The sequence below is a fragment of the Urocampus carinirostris genome, chromosome 19 (genome assembly GCF_059441175.1).
Source record: "Urocampus carinirostris isolate Australia breed hairy pipefish chromosome 19, RoL_Ucar_1.0, whole genome shotgun sequence".
In the NCBI taxonomy this organism is placed as follows: Eukaryota; Metazoa; Chordata; class Actinopteri; order Syngnathiformes; family Syngnathidae; genus Urocampus; species Urocampus carinirostris.
The window spans coordinates 11,015,513-11,035,212 of NC_142367.1; the positions used below are offsets into that span (position 1 = coordinate 11,015,513).

The 19,700-nt window shown below is 40.4% G+C and overlaps 2 protein-coding genes across 13 annotated transcripts in view; one reads left to right on the forward strand and one right to left on the reverse strand.

Moving 5' to 3' along the window:
- The first annotated feature begins 397 nt into the window (after positions 1 to 397).
- g6pc1a.2 (glucose-6-phosphatase catalytic subunit 1a, tandem duplicate 2) lies at positions 398 to 4,666 on the forward strand. The gene is made up of 5 exons (XM_088323914.1): positions 398 to 652; positions 717 to 826; positions 1,850 to 1,967; positions 2,202 to 2,317; positions 3,924 to 4,666. Exons 1-5 carry the CDS (start codon positions 420 to 422, stop codon positions 4,424 to 4,426), a joined length of 1,080 nt encoding a protein of 359 aa, XP_088180040.1. The 5' UTR covers positions 398 to 419; the 3' UTR covers positions 4,427 to 4,666.
- A 1,735-nt stretch (positions 4,667 to 6,401) lies between these two features.
- Positions 6,402 to 19,700, reverse strand: part of LOC148347284 (ankyrin-3-like) — a 77,646-nt gene continuing 64,347 nt past the window's right edge. For all 12 annotated transcript variants that reach the window (XM_088323925.1, XM_088323926.1, XM_088323924.1 and 9 more), the window contains 7 exons: positions 12,998 to 13,499; positions 10,945 to 11,038; positions 10,743 to 10,880; positions 10,538 to 10,621; positions 10,342 to 10,473; positions 8,851 to 8,920; positions 6,402 to 7,497 (listed from right to left, as the gene is read on the reverse strand). In XM_088323925.1, coding sequence (XP_088180051.1) covers positions 8,876 to 8,920; positions 10,342 to 10,473; positions 10,538 to 10,621; positions 10,743 to 10,880; positions 10,945 to 11,038; positions 12,998 to 13,499 — 995 coding nt within the window. In that variant the 3' untranslated portion in view covers positions 6,402 to 7,497; positions 8,851 to 8,875. The remainder of the gene's footprint in view (positions 7,498 to 8,850; positions 8,921 to 10,341; positions 10,474 to 10,537; positions 10,622 to 10,742; positions 10,881 to 10,944; positions 11,039 to 12,997; positions 13,500 to 19,700) is intronic.

Below are 19,700 nucleotides of genomic sequence, written 5' to 3' on the forward strand. Positions count from 1 at the left end.
AAGAAGCTTAACATGGTGACCAAGAGATAATTATATTGGAAGATGCATTATTGTTTTTAGTGTACAGCTGATTTAAGACACCTGTCCCCACCGAGCAGCTAACATTGGGTGTGTTACCTGAAATCTAACACGAGAGGAGTGTTAAAGAAAATACCCGTAAGTGACAAGTAGGCCATCTCCACCGCGTGCTTTCTGGTCCTCCTCTGCCAGTTCCGGCAAACTCGCCAGATGCCGCTGAATTTGTCCAGGTTTTTTTCCCCCTTGCGTGTGTGCCAGGGCTGCCAAACTCTCCAGTGTTTTATTACACATGTGCAAGGTCCAAAGATCAACATGAGCATGCGTCTAGGTGCTGATCTCCCAGGCTATAAAAACAAGCGGCCGTGTCACCGCCGGCGACACTCGCGTGCAGGTCGCCTACGATGCTTCACGCCGTCATGGACGCCGTGCAGGGTTTTGGAGTGAGCAGCACCCGCTACCTGCAGACTAACTACCCGGATGCTCAAGGCTTGTTCCTTTGGGTGTCGTGGGCAGCGGATCTCAGGAACACTTTCTTCATCTTTTTCCCGCTCTGGTTCCACCTTCGGCCTCAGGTGGGCATCAAACTCATCTGGGTGGCCGTCATCGGGGACTGGCTCAACCTAGTGTTCAAATGGTGAGTTGGGATTAAAAACAAACAATCAAGTCAATCGAAATGAGCTTCTTTCTTTTTATTTCAGGATTCTATTTGGGGAAAGGCCCTACTGGTGGGTCCACGAGACACCTTATTACACCGATGGGATTCGCCCTGAGATTGTGCAGTACCCTATGACCTGCGAGACCGGTCCAGGTATGAAAAATTGTTATGGTGATCCTGTGGCAATCAGAGATCTGAGATGATCACATACAGTCGCCATAGTGCGGTTTCAGAGTCTCACTACATTGGCTCTTTTGTTACAATGTATACTACAGTATTTAATTTTACAGACACCTGGGATACAGCACCCCTAACTAACAATGTTTTCATTTGAGGGTGTGGGAGTAATGGGGTTTTACGACCCTCTTTACGGTATTTTCTCCACCACACGACATCAACAACAAATTGTTTTGCATGACCCAAACGTCATAAAATTCAAACTTTCCAATGTTTGTTTCAATGCTGGTCTGCTATTGGTTTGCGTCAAAGCGTAGTGAAAAAGCCGATATGGTATTGACTGAACTACCTCCCACAATGCCTTTATTTTCATTCAGTTCAGAATGTCGTGTGCTTTGGGAGTCAGCAATAGAATACAGTGATTTTTGGGCTGTATTTCTTTGCTATGAGTCCCAAGGCTTTTAGTGATGCTTAAAGTAGAAGTAAAAACAAGATAACTATGGAAACTCAGTTTGCGATTACCAGGAAATTGTAACCAATCAACAATTGGTACTATTATAAATAAAAAGACAATTAAAGCAAGGAACTCTTCTGCGCACATGGCAATTAGTTTCCAGCTCAAGTCACGTCACTCCAGAGGCAAGTAAAATATAATTTCTCCTTTGAATGTATATTTATTTAAAGTATTATACAATCTTATAGCCGTAGATATAACAAGAGGGTAGTACACTATTTTGTCATTTTAACTTTTTATCTGGGGTATAAGGGTTTGGAACGTATTAGCTAAACATTACAAAAGGTTCCTATCCCCTGCTAAACAGCAATTTCACTTTTTGATTAGGACCCGAGAATGAATTCATGTGGTACCCAGGTGTCTATTGTATAATTATGGAAAAATAACAATGAATACTATTCCAGGGATTTTGCCTATGACAGTTTCTTTTTAGTACATAATCCCAACGATAAAGGAGGGTTCACAGTATAAACCATCTTTTATAGGAAGCCCCTCAGGTCATGCCATGGGAGCGGCTGGCGTTTACTACACACTGGTGACGTCTATCCTCACCATCACGGCGAGTAAGAAAAAACATGGCAGCAGAAAGTCTTCCAATAACAGGTAAATCCAAGAATCAGAACTTTGTTGACAGTTTTCTAAACAGCGCTTATCACTTTGAATGTTCTGTCCTCACACACGTGGTTGATGATTGACTCCCTGGTATCGAGTTGTTTTGACCTCCAGTTAGCTGAAGTTGTCAAGATAAGCCAACAGTGATGGCGTCACTTGATCCCAAGGGGGAGGAATGAGTTAAACTTCCTTTCCTGACATGCTTTTGATGCTCTCTTTTGGCAGCTACCTGAAAGTCATCCTTTGGACTATATTCTGTGGAGTCCAAGTATGTGTTTGTCTGTCGAGGGTCTTCATCGCCGCCCACTTTCCCCATCAAGTTGTTGCGGGAGTAATCACTGGTATGTTCTAATCAATGACAATGAACACAATTGCATTCATTTAATAAGATGATGGCCCCTCAATACTAATAATCGACTGGTCCTCCAAAAACAACACAAGAATAGTTTACGATAAAAACTGAAATATGTACGTCATGACATCTAGTCGACATACAAGAAATAACTTGTCTGCCAATAAAACCCCTTCTCACCATCACATCACCCCTGACCTTCAGAGACGCCACTGGCGCCCCATCAACCATAGAATCAACTACAAAATCATTCTCTAAACCTTTATAGCCATCCATGACCTGGCCCCTTTCTACTTCTCTGACCTCATTCACCTTACCAGGCCATCCTGCACCCTCTGATCATCCTCCCCCCTCTATCTCACTATACCAGCTGCCCGTCTCAGCTCCATGGGGAGCAGAGCTTTCAGCCGTTCTGACCCCCAGCTCTGGAACTCATTGCCGCCTGACCTCTCGAATTCTGCAACCCTGTCGACCTTCAAATCCGGAATCGAAACCCACCTCTTCAGACGCCCTTTTATGATCATCTGCCTCACATACTGCCCCCCTTTAACTCTACTTTGTTTTTATTTGCTATTTATTACTTGCTTGTTTTATCTTTGTTTTATTGATGTTTGGTACTCCATGTACAGCAACGCGGGTGTCCTGAAAAGCACTTTGAAGTAGAATGTATTACTATTATTAACACAAAAGCTGTAGTAGAAACGCACAGCAGAAAAACGAGACCTGGGACAGAAGCTGCTAGCATCACGGTGTGGTATGCTGGGTACACTACCTAAGACATGAAAACCTCAAAAAAAATCATGAGGTGCTCTCTGTCTAGTCTAGAAGACATTGCCAGCTCAAGGCAGCAGAACATAACAGAGAGCCATCAACACAGCCCAGAAAATCATGGGCTATTTTTTGCCCAGTCTCGCCAACAACATTGTTAAGCAGTCCTTTCACTAGAACCTTACAAGGATTCATCGATACAACCTAGAAAATATTCGGCTGCTGTCTTCCCAGTCAGTAGGACATTGCCGGCAACATTATTAGGTAGTCCTTTTACCCTGGCCACCACTTCTTTGTCCTGCTCCCCCCTGGCAGACTGTACAGGTCCCTTTAAAAGAGTAATAGGCCCCATAGAGTTTCTTCCCTATTGCCATCAAAACAAGCACACTAGACAAAATACAAGCTTGTTAGAGAAGTTATAATACAATGTGTAGCACTTAATAGTCAGTACTCAAGAACTAGCTACTGAGGTAAAAAAGTTTGGCTATTTTTAGGTTTGTATTGTAAAATTAATTTTAATTTCTGACTCAGTAGTCTGTACAGCTCTTTGACGACTTCTTGTGATTAAGGGTTATACAAAAAAACATTACTTGACTGTCAAGAAATATTTTGCCTATGGATAGAAAAAGGCCTAATTATATTTCATGATTTAATAATATAATTGCACTATGTGTCATAGTAGTATTCTATTGCCCATCTATTCAAATTTCCTTTGATCTAAGTCTTCTTTTTTTAAAGTATTTTATCCTTGAGTGCCATGTCTAATCTTGTTGTAAACAATGTACACTATAATGACAATAAAGATAATTCTATTCTATTCCCTTTAGGCATGATAGTGGCTGAGGCCTTCAACCGAACACAATGGATCTACAAGGCCAGCATGAAGAAGTACTTTTATACCACGCTTTGCCTCACCTCCTTTGCCGTGGGCTTCTACTTGCTTCTCAAATCTGTGGGCGTGGACCTCCTGTGGACGCTAGAAAAAGCCCAGAGATGGTGTTCTCATCCTGAGTGGGTCCACCTGGACAGCACCCCATTCGCCAGCCTATTGCGCAACATGGGCACGCTCTTTGGCCTGGGCTTGGGTTTGCACTCGCCGCTGTACGCCGAAGCCAAGCGCAGCAGCAGCGCGGTGTCTCGGGTCGGCTGCGTCGTCACTTCCCTGCTTTTGCTGCACCTTTTTGATTCCTTCAAGCCGCCGACGCACACCGCCGCCCTTTTCTACCTGCTCTCATTTTGCAAAAGCGCCACTGTCCCCGTGGCGACCGTCAGCATCATCCCCTACCTGGTGAACGGCGCACTTGGCCTGCATGGTAAAAAGGCTGCGTGAGTTCAACACGGCAAACAAAAGACTGACAAAAGAAACGCAGGGTGACCTGTGTAGAGACTTGGTGCTAATTGCATTTATTTAAAAAAGATTGTTGGGCAAAGCCGACAGGAACAAGTGTAGGTGACACTTACCGTGATGCTTTGAGGCACTTAGCACAGTAGCTATATACACTATATCTTATTTTCTTCTATTTTTGAATATTTGATTATTCTTAATAAAAACTCGAAAACAAAACTTAAAGGGAGTCCTACTTTTACACAACGAATCCATTAAAGAACCTACAGAGTACACAAAGCAGAAAGCCCTTGAATAAGACCCTCAAAATGTCCCCGACTTATGACCTTGTCTTTCTGCAATGACGTCGCACGGCACTTTCTGGAGGGCCGGAGTGCAAAAGACCGCGGAATATTTACTAAGTTTCTGGCTTTGCCAAATGACCAACAAACACTCAAGTAATCAGTTAAGGCACGTGGCACATTTGTTGGTTAATATTTAAACGATTAAGATTGTGTCTCGTTCCACAAATGTTTGGCTGTCACATTGCATTGATCAACCTTGTTTTGATATTTTGGGGGGGGGACACAAGAAAACCTACCTGATAAAAGGAAATTATCTTGAAAGGTAATACCAGTTAACAGTAGATATTTTTCAAAATTGGCCTCATGTAATTCTAACTACTTGAAAATGATCCCAGAGTATAAAACAATAATAAACACCTGCTAAAGGAGTTTTTGTACATGTGCAAAATAAAAAAATACACTAATAAAACTGTAGCTTTACCTTCAAAGATAAGTTGACGTTCATTTTCATGTTTTTGGATGGGGTCTGAAAATAAGATAACAATATTATTGCAACATCCATTGCAGGTTGGTTATCCTGGAAGGGGGATTACCTCATGTGCTGTCCCTTCTCAAGGTTTCTTCATTTTCTTCATGTTGAGGTTTTTGAGTTTTTCCTAGCCCTCATGTAGGGTTTGGATCAGGGGATGGTGTAGTCTACAGTTTGCAAAAGTCTGTGCAACCCTTTGATTAAGGGCTATGCAAATAAACATCACAACAAGCAGGGTTTCCACACCTCTTTCATGGCCAAATTCAAGGACTTTCTAAGCCAATTTTCCAATTTCTCCAGTACCATAAAAAAAAGAAGTCTAATGTAAATCAATCCAAAGCCCTGTTGTTTGAGGCCACAGAAAGTATGAAACATAAACCAAATATTAAAACACCAGCTATCATTCCCCAAATGGAGCATAGAAAATAAAACTGAGTTTCCGTAGACCATTTTATAAGTGTTTACTGTTTTCTCATTCTTTTTCTTACCGGCAGCACAAGATGACGTCAAACTGTGGAGAAAGGAAGGTCCATTTTTTTCTTTTAAAGTTTAACTTATGTGTGAACTAAGGCGTGTCTAGGTCAATTTCAAGCAGACTTGTTTTATTTTTCTTCCTTTAATGCGTAATCAATCGAAGTCAGACTTTTGAGAAACATGTCAACAATTTCAAGAATTTACAAGCTTTTCACCCAAAATTCAAGTACTTTTCAAACCTTGAAAACGTAACATTAAAATTCAAGCAGGAATTCAAACAACTGTACGAATCCTGATTTGGTAAGAGTTTAGAAATGACACGCTATTAGCTTGAAGCAGCGGGTGCTATGTTTCTTATGTGGCAGAAACGACGAATGAGGGCAAACACTCGCATGATGTAGTACTCATCAGGGAGTACTACAAACAATTTGAGTCACATCCAAATAAACACTGTTCTGTTTTCTGTCCACTAGAATTTGACATTTACTTTAAAAACGATACCGTCCGATCTCGTCTTGTTTTAGTACTGAATACAGTATTTGTTAGAAGCCCAGATTTTTTCACGGAAAATTGCTTTTGTTCAGTTTGATCGTCAGTTTTTTGGGGAAAAAATTTAAATAAAAAATAGCAGGATGAAGATGATCTCAAATGATGACAAAAACATCAACAGAGCTTTCCATGTGAACACAATTTATTTTTTTTTCCGCTTAAATAATGTCTTTGATCAATCCAGTGTAGGCTATGTTGGCGGTGACGTCATACATGTTGATTCATCCATCATAGGCGAAAGTTAAAGACGCTTCTTATGTGCAATAAAACATACAATAAAATAAAAGCCGGGAACATAAAGTATGGTTTCTTTCTTTTTTTTTTTTAAACAGTACCAGTAAAAAGACGTACATTTGGAGTATGCAGGTATAAATGTGATTATCTGTTCTTGTGTTAATGAAATAAAAAATAATTCATAACAGGGCAGCGCGATGCACTGTGGTTAGCACGTTTGCCTCACAGTTCTGAGGTTCAGGGTTCGGTGCAGTTTGCAGAAAAACATGCATCCTTGAAGACTCGAAATCATCTTCAGGGAGTGAATGTGAGGGCGTCCCATGATTGGCCGAGGACCGGTCTCGCCCCGGGTCTGCTCTGATGAGCTCCAAAATGTAAACAAGTGCTATAGAAAATGGATGGAAGTGGAATCAGTCCCAAGAATGAAGCTTTGCATTATTATTATTAATATTATTAACTTTCTCTTTATTGCAAAATATGTGCTAGCCTCTTAAAATGTCTTCCAGTGCTTTGGATAAAAAAAGGGTGTCCCATGCAGTCCACGCGCAAACACACCGCAAAGAAATGTCCGTCCCATACACGCTTTTTTTCTTCTTCGATCTTTTGCATAACGAAGCGCCTGATTGTTTCATCCGATCGGTTTTCGCTGTACACATATATGCTTGCTTAAAAGGAATTTCAAATCATCACCACGCTGTCAGGTTCCAAGAGGAATTGTGACCAAATAAGGCGTCCCATCCGAGAATTGTGCGTCCCGTCCCAGACCGGGGCCTCCCTTCGTCGTCTTTTGAGCGTCCGGAGGAAAAAAGTTTCTTCTGGTGTGTCGTCGACATGCTTGCTCATGCCATATTGCAAAAAAGTTATAAACGAGTCTTTATCGGGCATCGATAAACAGACAAAGACGTGCTGTTGTTTTTACTGCCCACGTGTCCATTTTCCCGCCAGATTGGAGTGAGATGAGTGACTGGGTGGGGACGTCAGCGGACCTGCAAGAATTGGACAAAGTCAAGAAAAAGGACAAAACACAGACAATGTATATATATACACATATATACATATATACACAGAGAGAGAGAAAGAGAGAGAAAGAGAAAGAAAGAGAGAGAGCCCTCGCTATGTCGAGCTTCATATATCATTGCTTCACTACTCCGCGTGGAAAAAAAACAAAACAAAAAACAAAAACAAACATGGAGGAGGAGCAGGGCGGCGACCAAAGGAGTATTCCCTTACCGCGAGGAGCATTCTGGACCGCAGAGAAATATGCTGATTGGCCACCACCCTTTGATTAAAGATCTTCAATATCAATTGGTCTATTTATTTCATAGTCTTTTTTATACTTGACACCTGCTCTGCGTTCCTCGCGCATCTCTCTCTCTCTCTCTCTCTCTCTCTCTCTCTCTCTCTCTCTCTCTCTCTCTCTCTCTCTCTCTCTCTCTCTCTCTCTCTCTCTCTCTCTCTCTCTCTCTCTCTCTCTCTCTCTCTCTCTCTCTCTCTCTCTCTCTCTCTCTCTCTGTGTGTGTCAATGAAGGCACGACAAAAAAAGCCACAAGGAGGCGCTAACAACACCTATTGTCGTTTAGCGTATTATACTATGATTAAATATAGAAAACATTAGATTAAAAGAACTATTCTATAAAAAATGTTTTTAAACATTGTTATTAAGCAAAAAATCATTCTCATTTAAAGTTAGAAAATACATTACATTTTGATTTGCAATCTATAGAAATTAAATTATTGAATTGTTCTATTTAATGTTTAATAATGATTTCTATTTCATACACTTTGCCAATTATCAAATATAGTTGATATTTAAAATAAATGCGTAATTCAATAAAACAGTTTTTTTTTTCAAATAATAACAATCTGACCATTTGGTTCCCTTAACCAATAGGGTCATAGGGGTACCACTTCCTGCGATGTGTCTTGGGCAAGTACAGCCTGGTGGCGCCCATCCCTTTCCAGGCCAACCACAAGAGAAAAATAACAACTGCTCATTTTAACTATATTTTCAAAATGACAATACATCAATTAGACTTTTGTTTAACGAGTTCAACAATTAATCTGATGTAATACAGTATATATTCTAGTATTGGCTCAGGATAAAAGAACATATGTAGCCCCTAGGCCATACATGTACTTACTTTTGACAAATCATTTTAATAGTTGAAAATAATATATAAGCATTGGCATTGTTTTTTATTCCAAATATTTTATACAACACTGCTTTGAAAAATCTCAATAGTAAAATATTGACTTTTACTGTATTAGTTTGAATCCAGATATTTTAAAAATATTTTACATTGCATTTCATGTCGATCTTGAATTTTCGGCCAACGTACCGAGATGCATCGGGAGATGCTGCTGTTACGAGTGACTTTTCCTTCCGTGTTTGTCGTTTCCATTCCCAGGCTGGGCGGCAGGAACCAACAGACAAAAAAAAACAAAGTAAAAAAAGTTAACATTGTCTTCTCTGTCAGTCTGAACGTAAATCCGACAAAAAGATGCTAGGCGCTAATGTTGCTAATTCCGCTAATTAGCACCACAGACAAGCTGGTTAAATGCACCACACTACAACAGCACTGCAAAAAAAACCGCCAAGACTTCACTACTACTGTACGAATTAATCGAACCAATTAATCACTAAGTCCTAGTTTGTTAGTTCACGCGATAGCAAGACACAGAAGTGGCGCCGCTAAACAGATTGAAAGGCACAACACACACAGACAGTCACGGCTGTCTTACAGAAAATCTGGCGCCACCTGTAGCCCAAAACAAACAGTTGCTAGCTATAGTACACAAAGATTTGGTGAGGAAATTTTAGGATGAACATAAAATACTTAATAGCAGTGTTTCTCAACTTTTTTTCATTGAAAAACTCTCAAATATACAGAGCATATTTAAAGATGCTGAAATGGGAAATTTCATACTCCCTGCTGCCATCTCCTGGCTTAAAGTCATGATCGCAGCCTCAGTAGGCACGTTCATGATGCGCATGCAAGTACGTGCATCTCTTAGACACGCTCGAATAAACTCTTCTTTTTTCCTCCCTGGGGTTTGGGTTGTCGTTTTGGTCTCTACTTGAAACAGGCCTTTCCTTACTTTCGCAATTTTCATACAACACTAAAAAATATAAACACAAAAAAGCTGCAGGGATGAGCATGACGTCACTCTCCAGTACTCCACCAGCCCCCATTCCTTGAACCTAATGTGTTCTGTACCAAATAGCTCTACAAAAAGTAAAATAAAAGCAGATAGGCCTAGTGTAAAATAAAGCATAAGGGCTCTTTGAACTCATTTGGGCATTGTTAACACATAATTTATAGAAAAAAAATAACTTTGAACTTTTGAAGGACACCTCAATGATGCTAACCACCTATAAAAATAAACACAACAGGCTATAATGTAGCCAATGAAAATGTAGTGTTTGACTCACTATATTTTACTATATGTTTAACTTGTGCACTAGTAAATAAGAAAAATACCTAAATATATTCAAATATATTTATATTTTGCCTGTTCGAGTAAAAAAATGTCTTCTCAAATTGATTCTCAAAAATCAAGAGAAATCTGCTGCTACCTGCTGTTGCAAATAGATACAACAGTTACTTAACACATGACTTCTGAAAAGCAAGAGTGGTGCTCTTTTAGCAAATACCACCACGGCACACAAGGTTGAGGAACACAGCTAGAAAAAGTGAGGAAAACATTCAATTTCAATAACAAATATAACCGTCAAACCTCCGGTTAAGTAAAAATCAAATAGTTGGGCATGTCCATCCTAAAATTGCACACAAAATCCCTACAGCACGCAGTAACATGACTTTGGCAACCTTTCTCCGTTTGCCCCGCCTCTTGCCCCTCCCCTTTCCTTCGGCGCTAGCCGGCACTGGGGCAGCGACAGCCTCCGGCACCGCCTCCTGTCGCTCGGTGCCCACAACGCGCCGCACCACCTTTCTAATCACCTGCGTGAACAGAAGGGGACGGTGACGACATCGACCCCCCAAAAAACAGGACAGGTGAGGTTACTTTTCGTGTGACGAGATTGCCGTCGCTGTCGGTGAACTGCTCTTCCGTCACAGACTCTCCGGGGATGTTGCGGGCCTCCTCCCCCTGAGGGAGTCAGGTGGCAAGGAGGGTAAATAAGTCCAAACTGGCAACCCTCAAATGGTTAGCGCCCTCGTCGCTAAGCTAATCAGGCTTTTTCGAGCGCAGCCACCAATATCGCACACACCTTCAACACTACACGCCTGCGAAACACCCTGGTGGTCACAGTGGTCTCCTCCTCTGAGCTGGACTCTTCCTTCACCAACTCAGCCTCCTCTTCCTCATCATTATCAAAGACACGCTCAAAGTAGACATTTTGTGCCCACTACGAGCAAAATTTTAGAAGGGAGTCACCAGATTCCTCTCATGGATCTTCGGCGTTTTCTCACCTGGACTCTTCGAGATGAGCGGTCGCCGCCTTGCTCCTCTTCCTTGCTCTGCTGAGGCGGGGGCTGTTCTAAGGAGTCGGCTAAACTTTCAGGACTGAGTGGAAAATAAAGGGCAGAGAACAATATTTTACCTTAGAGATGACACAATTTAGGATATTAGAGGCTTCTTCATACGAAACATTTCGAGCCTAGTTAAAATTGATTTTTGATGTCGAAAGCAGTCAATGGCATTCTAGCTAAAATGTTTTTCCTATAGCTAAATCAGGCTATGGCAGAATTGTAAAATTAATTTTTGACGTCTAAAGCCTTTTCTTGAAGCCTAGCTGAAATGGATTTTTGATGTCCAAGGCGGTTAATGATTTTGATTTTAGGAGGCTGCAGAGTCTCCTGGAGGAGATCAAGCTGGTTCCTCCAGGTCAGGGGTGGAGTTCGCAGCCTGGAGAAAGGGGAGATGACGAAGGAAAAGGTAGTTGATTGATTTTTAACATCTAAAGCTATATATGGCAGCCTATGTAAATCATTTTTTAACGCCTAAAGCTGTCAAAGACAGCTTAGCCAAATTTTTTGACATCTAAAGCCATTTTTGTCAGCCTAACTAAAATGTATACTTGACTTTTAATAAAAAATATTGGTTTGTCATCCAGTGGAAAAAAACGCAAAAAGGATTTAAGATAGGTTTAAGCCAGCGTCGTAATATGTGATATGATCACATATAAGTCAATATTATAAAATAAAACTGGAACCATTATCAACTGTGTAGACTCTTATATTTTTTCAAATGACATTGAATAATACAAAATAATTCAAATTAGGTTGATGCAAAACTGGACACCATTTTGTAAAAATGCAATCAAATATTTGAAAGATGTCAAAACTAGGGTTTGGGAGGCATTTTATAAACTGTAAATCCTTTTTTTAAACATCCAAATTAATTTCAAATATAAAGGAAATCTCCCTTTTTGTATACAGTTATACACCAAGCTGCTGAAAAGCTATTAACAACAAAAAAATAGTCCCCAAATATGTTTTAAGGGTGTGGTTATTGAAAAATTATATAGAAAACAAGTTCCTGCATTCTTATTTATTTGGTACATGGCCCAATCTGCAGCACGGCGGCGCAGTGGTTAGCGCTTGTGCGGCACAGTTCATGTCATGGGAACCTGTCGTGGGTTCAAATCCAGCTCCAGACTTTCTGTGCGGAGTTTGTATGTTCTCCCCGTGCTTGCGTGGGTTTCCTCCGGGCACTCCGGTTTCCTCCCACATTCCAAAAACATGCATTTCAGGTGGATTGGCCGGTCCAAATTGTCCCTAGGTGTGAATGAGCGAATGAGTTGTCTGTCCCTGTGTGCCCTGCAATTGGCTGGCAACCAGTTCAGGGTGTCCCCTGCCCATTGCCCGGAGATGGCTGGGATGGGCTCCAGCCCCCCCCGCGACCCTAATGAGGATAAGCGGTACGGATGATGAGATGAGATGGCCCAATCTGTAAACACCCCAAAACTCCATCAAAGCACCCATAGCAATTTTATTGAGTGAGCAGTAGGAATGGGCGAAGCTATAAACACAGAGCACACAATCCTTCTTCACATCGCCCAGCACTGTCTGCACTAAAGGTAAATATGTTGGTATTCTCGTTTGCAGTGTTTTGTGACATTTTTAAGAAGAACTCTGCTCACACCTTGTTTAAAACCAGAATCTAGGACAAAAATTACGATCAAAATGAGCCTCCACACTCCTGAATAACTGCAGGAGGAAGACAAATTTTCAGTGGTATATTTATAGTGATATGGTACACAGGCATAATTTTAATTATTTCTTAGATTTGATCAAATCTTTATGCGCCACACAGTGAAATAAAATGTGCTGAAGAATTAGCTTTTGTCTGAAGAGCAGATTTGGGGAGTTTGTTGAATTGTGTCTTAAAATGTTTGGTGTGACTCTCTCTTGAAAAAAAATACAAGTATTCATGCTCCTATGGCTCTTTGGGTCAAAAAGGTTCCCGACCCCTGCTCCAGTTGATACTATTAGCTGTTAGCTTAGCGTGTAGCGTTCATACCTGCCCTCTTCGTCATCTGGGCCAAACTCTCCTGCCCCGTGGTCTGCGGCGGCCGCTACGTCGTCTCCTCTCCAGCCTGGAAGCGAACATAAGTCTTTTTCCGCCTGCCGCACTTGCTCCAGGATGGCATGCACCTTCTCCTCAGTCATCTCCTCGTCCTCCAGGCCGTCCTCCTCCAGTTTGATGTCCTCCAGGAGACTCTGCAGCCTCTCCTGGGTCATCTCATCCTCCTCCTCTTCTTCTTCCCCTGCTCGCCTCTCGTAAGGGGCATAGGCGCCCTCGAACAGGGTTCGGCGCTGAGCCGCCCTCCTGTCGTTGCCGGGGGACTCGCTGGTGTCCTCCACGTGCACCAGGGGGGGTTTGGGGACCAAGGTGAGCTCGCTAAGCCTGCTACGGGGGTCTACTGGGTCGCCACCTTCATATGAAAAGTCGTCGGAACACGGCGGGGTGAGGGAGTCGAGGTCAGGGGGAGTTCGCAGCTCCGCGTCTATTTGCTGGTATCCTGCGTGGGGGGCAGGGGGACAGCGGGGGTTAGCGTGGAAGGAGTTGGGGAGAACGATGGGATAGAGGGGAAAAAAAGAAGTGCAAAGCATGTGGCAAGCCCCATATACGCTTCCAGACAGGGGAAAGGGCACAACATGGCGCTCCAGGATCAGATTTGATTTGATTTGAACACATTTGGTGCCAATGAAGACTATAGCCGTCAAACCTCCAGTTTAGTAGGCTGTTAGTCAACGATGGTTAATCAAATTTACAGATGAAGAAAAGTTGAAGATCGCTTTGATTTTTTCTTTCTCTGAGATGCCAGCATCAAATGCAAAAACATGTTATTATTAACTGAATTATTGGTTGCATTAAACGTTAAAGTCATAAAATTGTAAAAACATATTTTTTAGAACAATATTTACAATACACTGCATATCATTATAAATGCCATTATTAAAAGTACAAAAATAATATATAATCACAATATGTAAAATTGTCCTTTTTCAATCAATAATTCTGTTTATAAAATTATATAATGCATTTATTTTTCATCAAAAAATGTTGTAGCCCAGATAAAGACCCTATTTCAACCCCGGGTCATACTTTACTCACCCCTGGACATAGTCCAGGCCAAAACACAAATGCTACTGCTAGCAAGTAGCCACTTGGCTATGATTATGTAACAGCTACAATCTGAAAACTTAACATTATTTAAGAAATCCCTTCAAGACCCTTTAGATGAAAATCAATTTGAAAGGTCATCAATGTGATGCAAGATACTATTAGTATTAAAATTCATTTTCTAAACCCTAAAATAGGACTTAATTTTAAAAAACGCAAGAACCTTTTTTTAAATGTGCCTGATATTACAATGGGGCAGCACGGCGGCGCAGTGGTTAGCGCTTGTGCGGCACAGTTCATGTCATGTGAACCTGTCGTGGGTTCAAATCCAGCTCCAGACTTCCTGTGCGGAGTTTGTATGTTCTCCCCGTGCTTGCGTGGGTTTCCTCCGGGCACTCCGGTTTCCTCCCACGTTCCAAAAACATGCATTTCAGGTGAATTGGTCGGTCCAAATTGTCCCTAGGTGTGAATGAGTGAATGAGTTGCCTGTCCCTGTGTGCCCTGCGATTGGCTGGCAACCAGTTCAGGGTGTCCCCTGCCCACTGCCCGGAGATGGCTGGGATGGGCTCCAGCCCCCCCCCGCAACCCTAATGAGGATAAGCGGTACGGCTGATGAGATGAGATATTACAATGTATACATCTAATTAATACCATACTTATTTATTATAAAAATGCCACAGTATCAATATTTAAATTGAAGGCTGGCATTAATTTTGATAAAGATACCTGGTATCAGTACTCGTCCATTTTTTTTTGAGAGGAGTGGAGGGCTCAGGGTCGACGATTACTTTATTAGTGAGCAAGTGGGTTAGCGGAATGGTTAAGCCCAAATGTGATATGAGCTGAGGTTAAAGGTGAAAGCCTGGATCAAAATACTTGAATTTGTATGTAGTATCCAGAGTACTTGGTCTATATATAGACCTCGGGAACGGAAAGGTCGCGTTTGAAATGAGGGGGGATGCCAGGAGGGAGGGGGGATGGTGGGGCGGAGGGAGAAGGGGGAGGAGGAAGAGGAGCAGGAGACAGGGAGGAGAAAGGGGAAGGAGGTGGCAGATAAGAGTAGGAAAAGGGGGGAGGAGGTGAAGGGAAGGTGAAAGAGGGAGAAGGACAGGAGGGGTTGGAGGCGACGGGGGAGTAAGTGAGCTCGTCCAGGTGAGGGAGAACAGGAGCCACAGGAAGGAGGTAGACGGGAGGGGAGGCGGAGGGAGAGGGGAAACAAAACACAGAGGTATGTGGGGGCGGGGTGGGGGGAGCAGGAGAAATGGTGGGGTACACAGCAGGAGGCATTTTTGGACACGGTGCGAATGTGGGATATTGCAGAGATTTCGGCGCTGGTGTAAAAACGCACAGGAAACAGAATGTTAGCGTCCAAACTGATGTTGTTGTTGCTGTTGGTGGGTGCCCACAGACGAAAAATTGGTCATATACAGCAATCCCTTGCTGGTTTACTTATCGCGGTTGCGCTACTTTGTGGATTTTCATGCAATGTGTTCAGCATTCTGAGGGGCTTAACAGATGCTTTCTATTGCCAACAAACCTGGATTCCTTGACCCGCTAAACTTGCTCTGGAGCCACATGCGGGCGTTTGGCGCTCCCTAGTGGCTCTCTGGCTCTTTTAAAAAAATGTTTGATAATGGAAAAATATATGGTTTCTGTAGGACAGAACCAGAAAATAAATGCAGATTTCTGTAACATCCACATAATGGCAGCAAATGTAAGTGAATTGGATCATGCCCTTTATCCATACAGTTATGCAATATAGCAGCAAGATTTTGAAAATTACAATTTGATAGTACATAAATTATTTGTTAAAAAAAGGATGAAAAAGTACAATACGTTTATTTGATAAACAAATAATTGACCCTGTAAATTGGGTTTGTTCTTGAGTAATAGATAGATGAATAAAGGTTTCTACTTTGCGGGTTCTGACTATAAGGGACGTTTTTGAATTCCTTGCGAAAAACAAGGAATTACTATTAATTGAAATACAAATTAATAATACATAATAAAAGTGTACTATAAAGTAAATATAAAAACAATCAGAGAACATCAAATTAAATATTACCGGTAGTTTGTAAGCACACTAAATTCTGTATTGTAGCTATCTGATTTCAATAGACAACTTGATTCATTTTAAAATAAAAGAATATTATAAGTGCAATATAAAGTACATACATTATTATTATAAAGTCATTACTTTAAACAATCCAATTTAATTGTATTTTTAAGGGTGATTAATTCTGGATTGTATCAATCTGTGTAAAATAGACACATTTGTTTATTTTCTAATTAAAACTGAAAAAAGGAAATAATATAAGTGTAATAAAAAGTAAATATATTATTAATATAATATAATTTGAAAAATTCTAAAAAAAATAAATAAATTCAAAATTACGTTTAATTTTTTAAGCACAACAGATTCTAAATACAGCAATCTGAGTTCAATAGAAAACTATCAATTTTCCTGAAATAAAAAAAGATAATCAAGTGAAGTCATGATTGTTTGAATAGCACTGACTAAAGGGCTGCACAGACCACAGATAATGCTAAACGAAAAATAAACTTAAAATTATATCCTTGAAATTTAAAGAATAATTAATTCTTAAAATACAGTCCATACAAAACAATCAAAACATATACTAACAAAAGTGCTCCTACAATAATTGTTCATTTTTTAATTAGAATATATTACCCAAATCTGAACCTGAATATTTTACCAGTTCGTAGATTAAACGGAAACAACAATCATCTCATTATAGGGTTCCTGCAGCTTAAAACAGGTTAAATTCAAGACTTTTCAATGTATTTTGAAATCAAATTTAAGACCAAGTTGACAAAAAAAAAACCCTCAATTGAACAAAAACGAAAAAAAAAAAGAAACACACAATACATTGTGCCCCGTACACATTACCTGACACAGTTTTAGCCATGGCAAAGAACTTTCGTCGGACGGCCACTTTTCATTAAATTGACTTTCCCATGGTCCAAAGTAAGCGTTTCTGTCCGAACTTGCTATGTGTATTGTGGGTAGGCCTAAGAAATGCGTCTGATCTTAAAGGCCCGACTGAAACTACATTACCGTTTTGATAGTTCCATTATTGTGGTCACGCGATGTTGCCACATACTGTAGGTAAATCGGTGCATTATTAAAAAAAAAAAAACAATTGATAAATGTAACAAAATCTTTTTAGTTCAAATATAAATCTTATTATGTGTTCACATTTTTAAGACTTTCAGAAATTGGATTTAGGACATTTTAATGATAATTAGGGTCTTATTTTAAGCAGGATGAACTAAATGCCTTTAAAGACTTTGCAAGGATCAGCTGTAACCCTGCATTAGCATAATTTTCTATGATATTGATTTAAAATAAATATGGAAACATTTGGCAGGGCATTTCTGTATTTTTTTTCACTAAATTGATCAAGTTTAACAATTGACTCAACGCAAATTACAAAACGTTAATAATACAATAACAATACAAAGCTGTGAGTGCACTTCAGTTGCATGGGATTTTTTTAGCACAGCTAACGGTAATGGAGGGGGCCGACGGGGGGATGGCAAAAAGCGCCAACTCAGGGCTTCTTGGCAGGAGTTAGTCGGAAGAGGAGAGGAGGAGGAGGAGGAGGGAGCCGGCCTCGGCTGGGAGGAAGCGAGGAGCTGACGTCTTCGCACACTCTAAAGCAGCTGAGCAAAAAACGGCCACGCCTTTTGCCACGCTCGTGGGAAAAGGGCGACAGAGTTAGTATGGTCAGAGGGAAGAGAGGGGAAAGTGCCTGAAGTGTGTGATTTTTTTAAAAGCCCCAGTGTGTAATATTTGACCACTAGATGGCACTGTATTGTCTAATGCGAAAAAAAAACCCAGTGCCAAGAGCAGAGCGCAGCAGCAAGATGCCAGACAAACATGGCAGCGACTTCTAGGTAGGGATTTTACTGTGTAAAAGAAGTACAACATTCTTGACCTATGATTTGTTTTTAATTGAAATTACCATTAGTTTGATAGTCCATGTATTTTTGCATAGTTTTCAGATCAAGGCTTTTTTGTACCACCAGGGGGGCACTAAATATTACACACTGTCCCTTTAAATGACAAAAATACAGTAGGACCCATGCCGAACAAGGTTTAATTTTGTAGAAAAATAAAAGAGCTATAGAAAAGTATATTCATGATCTCAAATCGGCAGAAGTTTACTGTATTAACAAACAAAAATAAAAATGTGCGTTGTACAAGCCTTTACAATGCTCACCAATCAAAGAAAATATGTATACATGCGATAGATTTACTAAAAACTGAAAATTGAAATTTTCAAAATGAAATAAGAAATAATAAATTATTTAATTACTGTTTTATTTATATACATATATAATGCATTACTTATACAAAAATAAATGATAAATATATGTGTATATATACATATATTTATATGTTAAACCACATCTTCTGGACTTTAAAGGCCACCTAAGAATCCCAAATTGGCCAGAAATTTGAACATGCGCGTTATAACCCGGTGTGCCTTATATACCGCAGAATACTGTGGATAAGATTGAAAATGCATAGAATGTGTAAATGTATTACAGTATTTGTAAGTGTGCGTTACAACAGAAGGTTTTACAGTACGTTTCCGTATTTGAGCAACGATTGATCAATTGATAACCATTACTGGCCCAAATGACAATACTTAGTATAAAACGAGATTGAAACCTGAATCAAGGCGGTGAGGGCACCAAAAATGTTCCACTAGACCATTAGTGGTACAGATGACATATGAAAAGGTATTAGAGCTTATCTCATAATCTTTTTATTTTTACTCAATGTTTCAGAAAAAACTGATTTGCATAATGCATTCTGAATGGTTTAACGTTTTCCCCAATTTCCTCACTTTTGCGTCAATAACGTTGTGAAAGTCAGAAACAGAAAACAGAAAGTCTTTAAACAATACATCATAAAAATCTCTTTTATGTATGTATACATATTAAACCAAGAGGTTATTGGCACACAAGTGAAGAAGTGGAGGGACTGTATTAACAGAATGCACTATGCAAATCAGTGTTTCTGAGAGCAATAGTAAAAATCGTGTGATAATGAGATAAGCCTTAATGCCTTTTCACGTGTCATCTATACTATTTATATACTGGTGGTCTAGTGGTAAAATATAGGTGTCCTCACAACCGATCCTGGTTTGTTCCCGTTGCAAACAATGTTTAATTATTTTAATCAAATAAACACTTATTGTAGTGTAAATTCTATGCGTCTTATACGAAAAATTGTATGACAAAACCCTATTTTAGGGGGTGCGCACAAGTGCGAAAAATACGGTATATATCTTTTTATAAATAATCATACAAGAATATAAAGAAATCTTCCATTGCTTTTCACATTAAATCGCAGATATTTTTAAAAAATCTTAAAGCCTTGCCGTTTGTATGACTGAAGCAGCAGCTGGGACGTGAACTCAGCAGCGTGATTGGCTGCGCTAGAGAGTTAGGGGCAGGCGTGTCTGGCTGAGAGAGAGCGGGCGAGCAGGAGTGGAGGAGAGAGAGGCGAAACACTAAGGGGCCTGATTTACTAAAGGGTAAAACGGGCGCACGACGACCT